Source organism: Pelophylax lessonae, assembly GCF_965119305.1.
Source record: "Pelophylax lessonae genome assembly, chromosome: 12".
NCBI classification, from domain to species: Eukaryota; Metazoa; Chordata; class Amphibia; order Anura; family Ranidae; genus Pelophylax; species Pelophylax lessonae.
In genome coordinates, this window is record NC_138779.1 from 32,747,741 (window position 1) to 32,764,303 (window position 16,563).

At 43.7% G+C, this 16,563-nt stretch overlaps 1 protein-coding gene across 1 annotated transcript in view; it reads right to left on the minus strand.

The window, feature by feature from the left end:
* The window catches only part of CIROZ (ciliated left-right organizer protein containing ZP-N domains), a 33,994-nt gene extending 25,495 nt beyond the window's left edge, over nucleotides 1-8,499 (minus strand). The window contains exons 1-3 of the mRNA XM_082273183.1: nucleotides 8,397-8,499; nucleotides 1,934-2,022; nucleotides 1,440-1,538 (exon numbers count right to left, since the gene is read on the minus strand). Coding sequence (XP_082129309.1) covers nucleotides 1,440-1,538; nucleotides 1,934-2,022; nucleotides 8,397-8,422 — 214 coding nt within the window. The 5' untranslated portion in view covers nucleotides 8,423-8,499. The remainder of the gene's footprint in view (nucleotides 1-1,439; nucleotides 1,539-1,933; nucleotides 2,023-8,396) is intronic.
* Nucleotides 8,500-16,563: the final 8,064 nt, after the last annotated feature.

Sequence of the window (16,563 nt, forward strand, 5' to 3'; positions counted from 1 at the left end):
CAGTTCCCAGGCGGGACCTATTCCCGGATGCTACGCTACCTCATTGTAAGCTATACCTCTGTTAGGTTTGTGAGGTTTACTTGTTTATTGTATCCACTGTAGTTCATTTATATATATCTTCTCTAGACGCTTGAATCATGCCTACTCCCGATGAAGTGAAATTTTTACGAAACGCGTTGAGTTCAACACAGGCAATTTTATCCATTACAAGTTGTAGCTATCATACCCTGTATCCATGATCTTATTTAAGTTCTATTTACTTATTTGTATGTACCAGGATAATATCGCATTACTATGTATCTCTGTCTTAGACCATGCATACCTACCTATGGTTCACTCATGTATACCCCATTACCATGGGTTACATGTTTTTACTGAACATGTTGGTTTTTACCACTATTTGGTCTACTGATTGTCAATAAATATACGATTTTAATATTATCCTCTGGTCCCTCTCATTATGTATTCATGTCTATTCTGTGGCTGGTCACACCTCCTATAAAGTCCCAATTTTGCTTTTGTTTTTCTTTTTTGCTTCATTGCATTGGGGATGGAGACTCTGTTGGTCAGGAGTCTCATATAAAGTCCCAATTTCCCCCATAGTTGTACACAGTTGGTCATTTGAGTGTGAGAAAGGCAAAGAGATGATCAAGAATGTTGTGAAACAGTTAGAAGAGGTCATATTGGAGCTACCTTCCGGCCTTCAATATGGCCGGAAGGTAGCTCCGGTCCTGTGAGGCATTCCTCCAATGCTACTACCTCACTGATTTAAAGGAGAAGTACAGCCAAAGCTCATTTAGCTGTACTTCTTCTGTGGATCGCAAGAGTACAGTTCTTTGTGCACTCCCGTGACCCATTTTTAGCAGCAGCAGCAGCTGAAGCCCATTGTTGGATGATGTCACAGAGCTGGTACAGGCTGGGGCAGGATCGAGACAATATGGCCCCCTGCACAGCCAAACTCTCCAGCGAGCATGGGGGGGGGGGGGGGCAGAGCAGATAGCGGTGACTAACAGTCACTAGCTCTCTACTCATGGAGCTCAGAGAACCTGAATAATCAGTGGTGTTTGATCGCTTGGTTCTCAGTCTTAGAGCCGGTGGGGGACAGATGCAGCATCCACCTAGGTAAGCATGCTTCTTTTTTAATTCTCTAGCATTTGGGCCAACGGGGGATCGAAGCATACGTTTGTTTTAACAATCCTGTTGCTGGAAAAGTGATGCCAGCAACAGGATTGCTAATTTGACATGTTACCTATACATTGGATGCATCAAGTGTTCACAGTACATTTTACCATCTGCTAAAAACTAGCTGGGGAAATTAATTGTGTCAAAACAAACAGATTTACATTAAAATTATAACTGGTGTCTATAAGCAGTGGAAAAAGTTTATTAACAGATATCCCATTACGGACTTCACAAAATTTCTGCTAATCTATCTGTACCTGGAAATCGCATGACCCGGGACAGCCAGAGAAGTAAGCCATTCATCATTTTCCTGGGCACCCATAGTTCCATATAGTCCAGGAAACACTCAACATTGTCTGCAGAACAGAAGAAAGAATGTAAGCCCAAGGGGTACAAGCTGACTTTCCAACTTATTTATGTGCACAGCTTTTTGTGATGTTCTGTGTCAATGCAAAACTGTCCTATGTAGACTGAAATCTAAAAATAGAAGAGCCATTTGGGAAGAAGGATGTCCTTCCCAAACCTGAAGTTGAACCTGGATGACCACCAGGACTCCTGACCACTGGACCATGAAAGATCCAGAGATCAAGGGATCTCCCACAAGATCTAGTGACTCGGACTTCAGGCAGCCTGAGTTTGTCTCCTGGTATGGGAATAACATCCCTCTTCCTAAAAAAACTTTAGCAACAATTACAAACATCCTCCACAAGCCCATGAAGTCAAATGATTTGGATTTAGCATTGAACTGTACCTGAGGAGGATTCTGGGATTGGGGCCAGACCACTGCTTTGGAATGGGAAGCCATCAGAGGGAACATGACACAGGATACTTAGAAGGACACTGGAAAGAAATAAGGAGCTGTTAGTATAAGTGTAATGGTAATAAATGAAGATACTGGATTAAACAATGTGGGGGCAGCAAACAGTGTAAATTTGCTGTCCCCCCAAAATAACTCAACACACAGCCATTATTGTTTAAACCGCTGGCAACAAAAATGAGTACACCCCTAAGGGAAAATGTCGAAATTCAGCCCAACATGTCAATATTTTGTGTGGCCACCATTATTTTCCAGCACTGCCTTAACCCTCTTGAGCATGGAGTTCACCAGAGCTTTACAGGTTGCCACTGGAGTCTCCTTCCACTCCTCCATGAGGACATTATGAAGCTGGTGGATGTTAGAGACCTTGCGTTCTACCACCTTCCGTTTGAGGATGCCCCACAGATGCTCAATAGGGTTTAGGTCTGTTGACATGCTTGGCCAGTCCATCACCTTTACCCTCAGTTTCTTTAGCAAGGCAGTGGTCATGTTGGAGGTGTGTTTGGGGTCCTTATCATGTTGGAAACCCAAAGAGAGGGGATCATGCTCTGCTTTAGTAAGTCACAGTACATGTTGGCATTCATGGTATCCTCAATGAACTTAAGCTCCCCAGTGCCGGCAGCACTCAAGCAGCCCCAGACCATGACACTCCCACCACCATGCTTGACTGTAGGCAAGACGCACTTGTCTTTGTACTCCTCACCTGGTTGAGAGCAATAATTCTAGTGCTAGACCTCCTCTGTAACTCTAAACAGGTAACCTGTGAAAAGAAATGTAAGCGTTGCCTATGGAGATATTTAAGTACCATAGTTTGTCGCCATTCCACGAGTGTGCGCAATCTTAAAGTAGGGATAGACTGATATGGTTTTTCCAGGGCCGATACCGATATTTTGGTCAAAAAGTATCGATATCGGCCGATATGGACCAATATTCTGCAAATTCAATCACACATCCAATGCAGAGTGACCAGTGCCCCCATCAATGCAGCAGAGTAACCAGTGCCCCCATCCAATGCAGAGTTACCAGTGCCCCCATCCAATGCAGAGTGACCAGTGCCCCCATCAATGTAAAGTGACCAGTGCCCCCAACAATGCAGAGTGACCAGTGCCCCCAAAACAATGCAGAGTGACCAGCGCCCCATCCAATGCAGAGTGGCCAGTACCCCAATTCAAGGCAGAGTGACCAGTGCCCCAATCCAAGGCAGAGTGACCAGTGCCCCAATCCAAGGCAGAGTGACCAGTGCCCCAATCCAAGGCAGAGTGATCAGTGCCCCAATCAAATGCAGAGTGACCAGTGCCCCCATCCAATGCAGAGTGACCAGTGCCCCCATCCAATGCAGAGTGACCAGTGCCCCAATCCAAGGCAGAGTGACCAGTGCCCCAATCCAAGGCAGAGTGACCAGTGCCCCAATCCAATGCAGAGTGACCAGTGCCCCCATCCAATTCAAAGTGACCAGTGCACCCATCCAATGCAGAGTGACCAGTGCATGGGGATTAGAGCGCCGCCTGATTACACAGAGCAGGGTTCTTCTGCTTACCCGGCGTGGGCGCTGTCATATGAAGTCCCGCTTCCTGAACCAGCTCCTATGATAGACGTCACCATTGTGCTGTCTAACATGGGTAGGAGCCGGTCCAGGAGGCGGAACTTAGTATGACAGCGCCCGCGCCGGGTAAGCAGAAGAACCCTGCTCTGTGTAATCAGGCGGTGCTCTAATCCCCCCCCCCCCCTTCCACTCCAGAGGCAGCCCAATAGGCCCTACCTTTAGAAGATATCGGTTATATCGGCCAAGTTTGTGGCCGATACCAATACTTTCAAAAAAGTGAATATCGGCCACCGATTATCGGCCAAACCAATAATCGGTCGATCCCTATTTTAAAGCATGACATGTTAGGTATTTATTTACGTGGCATAACATCATCTTTCATATTTTATAAAAACATTGGGGTGTATATTGTTTTTTGTTTTATTTTTTTATTCATTAAAGTGTATTTTTTCCAGAAAAATTCCTTTTGAAAAGCCGCTGTGCAATTACTGTGTGACGTAAAAAATGTGAAAGGTAAATTTTATGGGGTGAAGGCGCTACTCTATAGAATAATGTGATGAACCAATTATGTGCGTTATTTCCACAGTAAAGGGATATGCAAAATATCTAACAGCATATACATTAATGTCCCAAGGTGAACATAAAGTGACCAGTGCAATGTGTATATTCCTTCCACCATAAAGTGCTGAACAATACTAAAAATGTGCTGAAAAAAATTTCTATATAAAATGAATAGACCAATTCTATATTACACCACTAGAGGGAGTACATGTCCTGCTTATACACTTCTATATGGTGTTCTGTGCAGTGTTGGTATCTGAATCCAAACCAATAAATGTGAAAACATGTAAAGTGCCATATATATAAATAATAATTAAATAAATATCCGATAAATAATAGATAGTAACAGTGTCAAGTGTTAATGTCCACAATAATTAGTGCTTAGTCCATTAACATCAAGGTGCCTGTGGCATTGAATAATGCAGACCAATTTAAAGTGATCCGTGCTGTTCCATGCTCCATAGTGCTTAAAGGCTTCTTTGTGCTTTGTGCAATGGTGTTGCCCTCACCACAAATCCGTCCCCGTAAAGGGGTATCAGCCCTTTCTGCAGTAAAGTATCCTCGGCGTCTCCATATGTTCCCCGCCAGGTTTACATGTAAAAATAATGCAGACAGCCCATAGTGTACCAGTGTGATAAATGTATTCTAAAATGCAGCATCCACTTACGGTATAGCAGCGGTATGCAGATACAGCGGTGTTCCTTGCCGGATATCCGGGTGCTGTGCGTTCCATGGCCCGTTACCAAACAGCTGGAAGTGACGCAATGACGCTGTAGTCCCGCCCTACGTGTTTCATCAGTCTGACGTAATAAGGAGCGGCGGGCATCAGCGGAGATGTCACCGCTGACATCCGCTGCTCTATAGAGGTACATGGAGCCAGTGCCGGGACAAGGGGTGGGCAGGAGGGGCGGTTGCCCTGGGTGCAATGGTTTATTGCAGGGATGGGGGGGCGCCTTGACCCTAAACCTAAGGGAAGGGGGCGCAGTTTGGCATCCTTGCCCTGGGCGCTGGATGACCTTGTCCCGGCACTGCATGGAGCATCCAATCAGGTACGCCTGAAAAACTGACAGGCGGACCTGATCGGAAAGCCTGTGTGAAAGGGGCCAAAGGGGAGACATTATTGAAACCATTAACCTGTTGCCACCTGTGATATAGCCGAAAAATCAGTGCTGCAAATCAGTGCCACCTATCAGTGCCCATCAGTGTTGCCTATTAGTGCAGCCTCATCAGTGCCCACCAGTATCACCTCATCAGTGCCTATCAGTGCAGTTTCATCAGCGCACATCAATGCCCATCAGTGGCCATCAGTGAAGCCTATCAGTGCCCATCAGTGCAGCTTCATCAGTGCACATCAGTGAAGGAGAAAAATTACCTGTTTGCAGAAACAGGTAACAAGATAGATAGATAACAAACTATGACTGTTTTTTTTTTTGTTTTTTTGTTTTTTTCATTTTTCATTTGTTTAGCAAAAAAAAAAAAAACAGTGGTGATTAAATACTACCAAAAGAAAGCTCTATTTGTGTGAAAAAAAAATGATAAAAATTGAATTTGGGTACAGTATTGCATGACCGTGCAATTGTCAATTAAAGTGTGACAGCGCTGAAAGCTGAAAATTGTCCTTTGGAAGGAAGGGGGTAAAGGTGGCCAGCAGGCAAGTGGTTAACCACTTGCAGACCGCCGCACGACTATCTACGTCGGCGGTCAGCCCCTCACAGGCAAACTAACGTAGGGCTACGTTGCTTGCTTGTGAGGGTCTAGGGAGCGAGCGCGCGCCCCCGGAGGCGCGCTCCCGCTCCCGCGTGGTCACGGACCCCCCCGCGCGTGTGACCAGCGGACCCGATGTCCGCCGGCCACTCGGCGATCGGCGGGGGAGAGGGAGAATGTCAGGCAGCTTGTGTAAACAAGCTGCCTGTCATTCTCCTCGCTGTAAAGACACTGATCACTCGGATCTAGTATGTAGATCCGTTGATCAGTGTCCTTACAGCTGAAGCCACAGCCAATCACAGTAGAAAGCACGCCCCTAGGGACACACACAGCCCCTCCCTCCCAAATAAAGTTAATCCCTTCACTACCAGTGTATTTTTACAGTAACAGTGCATATGTATAGCACTGATTACTGTAGAAATGTCACTGGTAACCCCAAAAGTGTCAAAAATGTCAGTCAAGGGTCCGATCTGTCCGCCGCAATGTCGCAGTACCGCAAAAAAAATCGCAGATCGCCGCCATTACGCGTTAAAAAAAAAACAACAAAAATGACAAAAATCTTTCCCTTTGTTATTAAACGCGATAACTTTTGCGCAAACCAATCAAACCAATGCGGGTTTTTTTACCAAACATATGTAGCATAAAACAAATTGGCCGAAAATGTTAAAAAATTTTGATTTTTACATTTTTTTGGGGGGAATTTCATATAAAAAAATGTGAAAAATATTGCTATTTTTGCAAAATTGACGCTCTTTTTTTGTTTATAGCGCGTGATCAAAAAATCGCACAGGTGATCAAATACCACCAAAAGAAAGCTCTGTTTGTGGGAAAAAAAGGACGTCAAATTCGTTTAGGTACAGCGTCGCACGACCGCGCAATTGTCCGTTAAAGTCACGCAGTGCCGAATCGCAAAATACCCCCTGGTCGGAATGGGGGTAAAATCTTCCGGGGCTTAAGTGGTTAAATATATCAAGATGGTGAATAAGGTTCAGGAGGGCAGTTTTTTCAATATGAAACCAAAATCAAGAACATCGGGAGATGTGACCTTAAACTAACCGGAGGCAAGTTTGAAACTAATCTTAGAAAGTATGATTTCACTGAAAGGGTAGTTGATGCTTGGATAAAACTTCCAGCAGAGGTAATGAAACAGTCAACAGTAAATGGCTTCAACCATGCTAGGGACAAACATAGATCTATACTAAGACAATAATGTTTACTAAAAAAAAGGAAACAAAAAAAGAAAAAAAATTAAAAGAAAAAAAAAACAAATATTGAAATAAAAAAAAAAAAAATGGGCAGACCCGATTGACTACTTAATACTTTTCTGACATCACTTTTTTTTTGTTTCCTTGTAATGGGTACTAGGCTATATATCAACCCTAAAACTGCATTGTGGGTAGGTTTGACTCCTTCTCTTTGGACAAATATGAGTCTTGGGTGGTTTCCAGATCAGCTATCCCCCCTACCCCCCCCCCCCTCGCCACACCATAGAGGATTGGTCGCAAGACCCAAACTGTATACAGCATTTGAGAAATAAACTTATTTCCTATTTCCTAATACTGTTTTCCTAATACAAATGTATTGTATTTGATCATGCTAGCTAGGTTCTGCATACCTGATCGCTATTTAAATGGTAAAGACAGTCGTCCTATGACCTTAAAGTGGAGTTCCGGCCACATACACATTTTTTAACTAAAAATACCCCCCTAATCCTAAGCTATCCCCAATTACCCTAACACTAACCCCACATTACAGGTCATTACAGTTATTAAATAAAGATAAATACTTACCTTTAAAATTGATTGCAGAGCGCGGCCATCTCCGGTGTGGGCATCTGAAGCCGTGGTGTCTCCCACTGTGTCCTTCTTCCGGGTTCCTGGCTACCCAGAATGCCAATCGCAATCTCCCGCATGCGCGGTAGATTGCGATCGGCAATCAGAGTAGTGGCCGGGGCCGTTCCCATTGCATCCTGGGATTGATGAAGCAGGATCCCAGGACACAATGCAAAGGAGGAAGTGACGTCGGGGGCGGCGGCCGCACAAGGAGGAAAAGGAAGGAAGGTAAGTTTATTTTCATTAAAAACAAGGTAAGTGAAAAAAAAAAATTAACTATCCAATTATTTTCTAGGTTTTTTTTTATTGCTAACTGATGCTGCAAAATTTTTTGTAGGGTGGAACTCCGCTTTAACTTCACAAATGCTTGTTTTGACCCCATGGTTTGTATAGCATTATATTACAAATGTTATGATTACGCAATCATATTATTTCCTGTCCAGTGCCGAAATGATCCCTAAGCTGTATCTGACTGTATATAAAAAATACCTTGTGAGCTGCTATGTGTAATAAATTAATACCATAAACTGCTGCCATGTAACACAATCCCATAAATGTATGTGTAATAGGAAATTATATTCTATTATACTAAATACAATTCAATGATATATTTGTATCTGACTGTACCTGTCTTGTTTGACATTTGATGTTTTGTATATTTACCAAAAACTTTAGAAAAAATAAAATCTGATTAAAAAAACAAAGGTAACCAGAAACATAGCACACAATAACCAGGCAATAATTCAAGATCACATACCCTGATATCATCAAGAAAGGCTTCATCCTCCTGTGTCTTCTGCTTCTGAATCGCCTATTAGCCCGTTTCCGAAGCTCCCTGCCCCTGTTAAATACTGTAAGCTGCCCAGAAAGAGGCGTCAATAATACGAAATATCCTCATCAGTTGGTGTCCTAGGTCTCCATAGAGAATCAAAACTAAGATATATACAAAGAGCAGCTGAACCTCAGGACTACAAAAGGACTACAATAATTGGACAAATAAGAAAGTTGACATAGGACAGCTAACAGAAACTGGAGGATGATCTCTAAGGACACTGCGACCAACTCCTCGCTTTACATGTCAAAGGAGACGCACTGAATGGTGGACCACCTGAGTCAGGCCAAGACCTTCACACAGGATCTGAACTGTCAGAATAAACAACCCAGCATGGATTCCTGTGAAGATCAATGTACCTGAAATGTTTAATAGAAGCCAGCAAGGTTTCTGTCGGCATGCCCATCCTCAAACTGTATCCACTGATTTACAATTAGGGATAAGCTAAGTGGACATACATCTCAAGGATCAGAACATTAACCACTTAAGCCTCGGAAGATTTTACCCCCTTCCTGACCAGGGCCTACTGTATTTTGCGATTCGGCACTGCGTGACTTTAATGGACAATTGCGCGGTCGTGCAACGCTGTACCTAAACGAATTTGACGTCCTTTTTTCCCCACAAACAGAGCTTTCTTTTGGCGGTATTTGATCACCTGTGAGATTTTTTGGTCATGTGCTATAATCAAAAACATAGCGACAATTTTGCAAAAAAAAATATTTTTCACATTTTTTTATATGAAATTCCCCCAAAAAATGTAAAAATCAAAATTTTTTGAAATTTTTGGCCAATTTGTTTTCTGCTACCTATGTTTGGTAAAAAAAAAAAATCACAATAAGCGTATTTTGATTGGTTTGCGCAAAAGTTATTTCTTTTACTAACTAAGGGAAAGATTTTTGTCATTTTTGTTGTTTTTTTTTTAACGAGTAATGGCGGCGATCTGCAATTTTTTTTGCGGGACTGCGACATTGCGGCGGACAGATCGGACCCTTCACTGACATTTTTGACCCTTTTGGGAGTACCAGTGACATTACTACAGTAATCAGTGCTATACATATGCACTGTTACTGTAAAAATGACACTGGCAGGGAAGGGGTTAACTTTATTAGAGATGCAGTGACTATGTGTGTCCCTAGGGGCGCGCTTCTAACTGTGCAGGGATGTGGCTGTGTGTGTAACAGCACAGATCAACGGTCCTACATAGCAGGACCGTTAGATCTGTGCTGTTACACAGGGGAGAATGACAGGCGGCTTTGTTTACACTAGCCGCATGCCTTTCTCCCTTCACAGCGGACGATCGCGAGTGACCGGCGGACATCGGGTCCGCCGGTCACACGCACGGAGGTGTCCGTGAACGAGCAGAGGCGGGAGCGCGCCTCTGGCGGCGCGCGCCGGCCCGCTATTGGCTCCCGGGCTAGTGACGTACCCATACGTCACTTTGCCTGGCCAGGGCTGACCGCCGCAGTATATGTACTTGCGGCTGTCGGCAACCGGTTAAGGGGTATGAGAGATGATTACGGTCACACACACCTACACAGATTGAACTGGATGGACTATTGTCTTTATTCAACCTCAACTACTATGTAACTATGTAAGTGGACAGTTTTGACTTTTTCAACCATCCATCTCCATTCACCCTCTCTTTCTGCTGGGGACCATTGACACTTGGACTTAACCACTTTAAGACCGGGCCTATTTTTGACACTTGGTGTTCACAAGCTAAAATCAGTTTTTTTTTGCTAGAAAACTACTTAGAACCCCCAAACATTATATATTTTTTTTTAGCAGAGACCCTAGAGAATAAAATGGAGATCGTTGAAATATTTTTTGCAGTAGTTGTGCAGAGGTCTTCCAAACGCATTTTTTTGGGAAAAAATTAACTTTTTTTAATTAAAAAATAAGAAAATAGTAAAGTTAGCCCAATTTTTATCCATAATGTGAAAGATAATGTTACGGGAGTAAATAGATACCCAACATGTCATGCTTTAAAATTGCGCACGCTCGCGGAATGGCGACAAACTTTGGTACTTAAAAATCCCCATAGGCCACGCTTTAAAAATTTCTACAGGTTACCAGCTTAGAGTTACAGAGGAGGTCTAGGGCTCAAAATTATTGCTCTAGCTCTAACGATCGTGGCAATACCGCGCATGTGTGGTTTGAACACATTTTACATATGTGGGCGGGACTTGCGTATGTGTTCTCTTCTGTGTGCGAGCTAACAGGGACAGGGCGCTTACATTTTTTTTTTTTTTCGGATTTATTTGATTTATTATTTTTTTTTTTTTTTTTTCTTAAATGTTGATCATTTTCATTCCTATTACAAGGAATGTAAACATCCCTTGTAATAGAAATAGGCATGACTGGTCCTCTTTATTTTGAGATATGGGGTCAAAAAGACCTCAGATCTCACAACTACACTGAAAAAGAAAAAAAAAATTGTTGAAAAAAAAAAATCGGCCCTTTAAACCGGATGCTAGGCAACGACGTTTGACGTCCCTCCGATCCTCCAAGACCATAGAGTCGAGTGAGGGCCATGTTGCCCTCACTCGACTTCCTGTCTCTGAGGATTCGGGACCGGATAATTTTTCCTGCTGCCGGCGGGTCCGGTAAGCGGGAAAACGGCCCGGGACACGGCGGGAGGGGGGGTCACCTCTTCCGCCGCACCGTAAGGGTGATCCCGCAGTGAATCCGCGGCTGGGACCACCCTTATCGGAAAGCCGATCGCCCGCCGTTTTAAAAAATACCGGGTCATGGCAAGCTATCTGCTGCAATGATCCCAGTATTTAGCGTCAAAGGATCGACGTAAATCGACGGCGGGCTTATTGGTTTCTTTGCAGAGCTGCATCAAATTATGCACGCTCCAGTTTTAGTGTATCAACCCCGCATTTTTGCCAAAAAAATCGAAATTTTGTGTTTCATAGCTGTCTTGGGCCACATGCAGCTCGTGGCCCGCAGGTTGGACACCCCTGTTTTAAATCGTACATATGAACGCCCCACCTGTTTTAAATGCTGCACCTTTTCCCATTATACCTTCAGCTGTGGGAGGAGGGGTGGCTCTTCACAAAGCCCTAACCCTTAATCTGACTTCGTCCCGCCATTTGAAGGGAAAGGCTGGACACTGCAACAGAGGACCCCCTAGCAGCTGCTAAGGATCTTTCAAACCGCACGTGTGAGCTCACTCGTTCTTCAGCTGAGCTCAGTATTGGCCGCTAGGAACCACACAATTGTAGTGTCCAGCCCATCCTACACACAAAAGACGATGGAGGGGGATCAAGGGGCCAGTGGTTTTTGTGGTGAGGCCCCCCCACACCTGCACAGGTAATCATGGGCATCCACAGAACTTTTTTTAGGGGTGGGGCATCATTTTAAGGTCACCCATGCTCCGCCCCTTTTCGACAATGTCATGAAGGCGCCATGACTCGTGAGTATTTATTTTTAAAGGGGAACCGGCAGAATTTTTTTTAAACCGCTTGCCGACCGCCGCACTACTATTTACTGCGGCGGTCAGCCCCTCACAGGCAAAGTGACGTGTACTACGTCGCTTGCCTGTGAGGCTCTAGGGAGCGAGGCGTGCTCCTGCTCCCGCTCGCTCACAGACTCCCCCCCGCGCGAGTGACCGGCGGACCCGATGTCCACAGGTCACTCGCGATCGTCGGTTACACCGGGAGAAAGGCAGGCGGCTAATGTAACAGCAGAGATCATATGGTCCTGTTATGTAGGACTGTTGATCTCTGCTGTTACACACACAGCCACATCCAATCACAGTTAGAAGCACGCCCCTAGGGACACACTTAACCCCTCCCTCTCCAATAAAGTTAACCTCTTCCCTGCCAGTGTCATTTTTACAGTAACAGTGCATATGTATAGCACTGATTACTGTAGTAATGTCACTGGTAACCCCAAAAGTGTCAAAAATGTCAGTCAAGGATCCGATCTGTCCGCTGCAATGTCGCAGTCCCGCAAAAAAAATCGCCGCCATTACTCGATAAAAAAAAAATAATAAAAATGACCTAAATCTTTCCCGTAGTTAGTAAACGCAATAACTTTTGCGCAAACCAATCAAAATACGCTTTTTGTGATTTTTTTTAACAAACATATGTAGCAGAAAACAAATTGGCCTAAAATGTTAAAAAAATGTTGATTTTTACATTTTTTTGGGGGGGAATTTGATATAAAAAAATGTGAAAAATATTGTTATTTTTGCAAAATTGTCGCTATTTTTTTGTTTATAGCGCATGATCAAAAAATCACACAGGTGATCAAATACCACCAAAAGAAAGCTCTGTTTGTGGGAAAAAAAGGATGTCAAATTCGTTTGCATACAGCGTCGCACGTCCGCGCAATTGTCCGTTAAAGTCACGCAGTGCCGAATCGCAAAATAGGCCCTGTCAGGAAGGGGGTAAAATCTTCCGGGGCTTAAGTGGTTAAAGCATTTGTTAACCTAAAAAAATAAATATTGATCCTGTTCCCTTAAAGCATGTTATACAGCACAGTGCTTGGGCTGTGTAATTTGGCCCCTTCTATCTCCTAAAATACCTGGCTGATCCTGCCTGGTTATGTTCTCTCCTCTGTAAACTGACCACAGTATACCACGGTTGCTGAGCCCTGACACTGTGGTCAGTCTATGTGCCTCCCTCATCCACAGCCCTCCTGTCCTCCTCTGTCTTCTCTCCCCTCTCCTTCCCTGCCTGTCTGCTCCTGTGTCAGTGACCCTCCCCTCCCCCCCCCTCCTGCTGCTGTAGTTTCATTTAAAGTTTCATATCCTGTCTACAGTCTGTTTAGTAATCCTGTGTGCCCCGTGTCTGCTTTTTATAAAAATAGACCATTCTTTACCAGTTTTCAGAGCGCCGACCCGGCCACCGCTCACGTGACCCGCCGCCTCTCTCCTCCTCTTGGCCTCTCTTCCTCCCCTCCTGACTAAAGACTAAATTCTCTGTCCCGCCCACTGCAGGCAGCTGTCAGATGGGGAGAGGAGAGAGTCGGCGGGTCACGTAAGCAGCGATCTGCGCTCTTAAAACTGGTAAAGAACGGCTTATTTTTTTAAAACACATACACAAAGGGGCACACAGGATTATTAAACAGACCGGACAGGATGGTATAAAGTGGCTTAACAACCACTTTAAAGTGGAAGTTCAGATCCCCCCCTCCTTGCGGATGCCCATGCAGGTAATGAAAGGAGGGGCAGCATTTAAAACAGGAGGAGCACTAGTAGGTAATATTCAGAAGAAATGGAACTGCATAGGTGAGATTTTTGGGAAATGTTGTTAAAGGTGTATTTATAGCTTAAAGTTAGAGAAATTTTGAGTTGTTGCCAGAACAGGAAAAGAAGGTTTATTTCAGTGAGAACTATCGCTACTAGACATGTGCACGCTGAATATTTTCATTTTGGATGCATTGGTTCATTGAAGAATTTCTTTTCATCATATTAATTATGCTAAAGCGATTCATTTTCAAAATTAGTTTTGTATCTTCGGCATTCCTTTCATTTATTCTTTGGTCCAAGTGGATTGGAAAAATGTTGCAGTTTTGCCCGAAGATTGCTATATATTCCATATATTATCGAATTGAAAAGTTTCAATATATTTGGGTGCATGTCCAACCCACCAAGAGAAATGGAATGAGATGATTGGACAATATCGACTGGCGTCATGCGTATCCGAATTAAGGAATGGAAAAAAACTTGAATTCATACATCTGAATTAGAAAATGTAATTAATTTCCCCACTACTACTATCACATCAAGGGACGGTACCTAAATGAAACAAATGCATTAATTTAAAATAAAAAATAAAATAAAAAAATATAAATATATATATCAGTGGCAACTGGTGCTCCATCAGTCGGGGGGTGGAGAAGACGGACCTGCCCCCCATATCACTCCAGCCTGCACCACCACATCTCTCCGCCCACCCACCTACCCGCCAGTTTACTTACCTTGTTCCTCCAGGATGAAGGGCTTCCCCCTCAGGCTCCTTCATGTCTCTTTTCGGCGGCCGTCTCCTCCCCCCCTTCTTGGCCAAAAGCATGCCTTCTCCTTTTGGCCAATCGGGAAACAGGTCTCAGGACCCGCTTCCTGATTGGCCAGGAGGAGAATCATTGTGGCAACAGCGAATATTCATTTGCTATTGTCACACAACTGGGCGGGGTCAGGGCGCAGTTCTCTGCGCCCCGAGCCCACCCTTTTTGAAGCCTATTAGAGCCTCTGGCTCTAATCACGTGCTTTAAAAAAAAAAACCCATTGGAATCCATGCATCCAGCGCCCTGCATGTAGATTAGGGGGCTGGACGCATGGATGGCGGGGGCGGCGCCCCTGCACCCCCAATGGACGGGCCCCTGATAAATATAAATATAGTATAGAGGTCTGTGTACATAACTGACATGGTAGGAGTAATCCAGAATCTCTAATTAGCGATTCATTTTTGTTTGTTATTCATTTTTGCGTTTTTTTAATTATGATTTAAAAATTATTTATCAGATATCTTTTATTGTTCCTCAAAATTGCGTCCAGATCCACCTATTTTTATCTCTTATTTTTCTCATTATTTTTTCTTATTTTTTTTTTATTACTTTAGTATAATTAGATTTTCAGGTCTATTTTTACTGTTGTCTAGCTGCTTATATAGTCTTGTCATAAAATGTCTACTGTCACAGAAAGACTACTAGACACAGATTTCCCCAGTCTGCTTTTTATGTGTAAGGTTTAGCATTTTGTTTACATACTATTTAGTGTAGAACACTCACCTGATTTGCACTATTGATTACTTATTTGTTGTTAATTGTTTGGTTGTATTCTTACACACCAGCCCTGAAGAAGGGGGAGACGGTTTTCCCCCAAAATGCATTGGATTTACCTGTTACCCTTGGATTTTTAATACAAATCTTTTAATTCAACCTTGAGGTAATTGTAGCCATATTAGTGCACTTGTGACAGAAACAATGAGTACTGTCCGTGATACTTTTTTAATTTGCACTAACATACAATGTTTCAGGACAAGCTTTCAGGGTGTACCACCTTCTTCAATGTCTCAGCAGTACTCTGGGACCCTGAAGAAGGGGGCATACCCAAAAAGCTTGTCCTGAAAAACTGTATGTTAGTGCAAATAAAAAAATGTATCATGGACATCGTCTAATTGTTTCTAATTCAACCTCCAAACGAGATGACCATCTGTTACCGGGCGCTCCACCACACTCACTCAAGTCACTTGTTAGGTACCTGTTAGGTAAAGTCTGAAGTGGAGCTTGAGTGCTGAGGATTCAGACGAAAACGTAGTCAGAGATCAGGCCGGCAACAGATCGGGCAAAGTGGTATCCAAATGTAATCCAAAGAATGGTCAGGCAGGCAGAAGTCATACACAAGCTGGCGGTGAAGTACAGATTCGGCAGGCTGAAGAAGGGTCAAGATTACAGGCAAAAGTTCATACACGATAGTCAAAGTAAAAGAGCAAACAACACACCCAGGAAGATATTCCAAACAAACGGAGGAACAGGAAGTGCTGCTATTTAAATGCTGGATAAATTGTACATTGTTCACAGCTGGTTAAATTGTACATTGTTCGCAGCTGGCAGCAGGTGGAGCTAGTGAGTCCAAAAGTAAAGCATCAGGCTGTAAAATCACTACCAAAACTCCAGAGCTTCTTTGTGGCACAACAGATAAGGCTGCAAGCTATGAAACAGGGAACCTCCCGATTCAAGGACACCCAGGTACATGACATCACTCCCTTTGATACAACGTTCATATCACATCAGATAGGCAGCAGCCCGAGGACCTCAACCATAACTACCCTACTCTAGGGTCCTACTCCTCACAAGTCTAACCCTACTCCTCACAAGTCTAACCCACCACATTTCTGGCAAAATTGTCCACCAACAATCATGTACGTGGACTACTAATCCAGTGCGGTCCACTCACATTAGTTGTCAAATGTTGAATTCGTTCTCCATTTTAATCCCTGTTGAAAATGCCATTTTAATCCCTGTTCAAAAGTCAGTCAGGGGGAAATCTCCCCAATGGGGACACAGGCAGCATTGTTTTACCCAACCCTTCCCTTTTCAATCAAAAATCAAAAAATAAAGAATTGGCTGGAATGCTTTT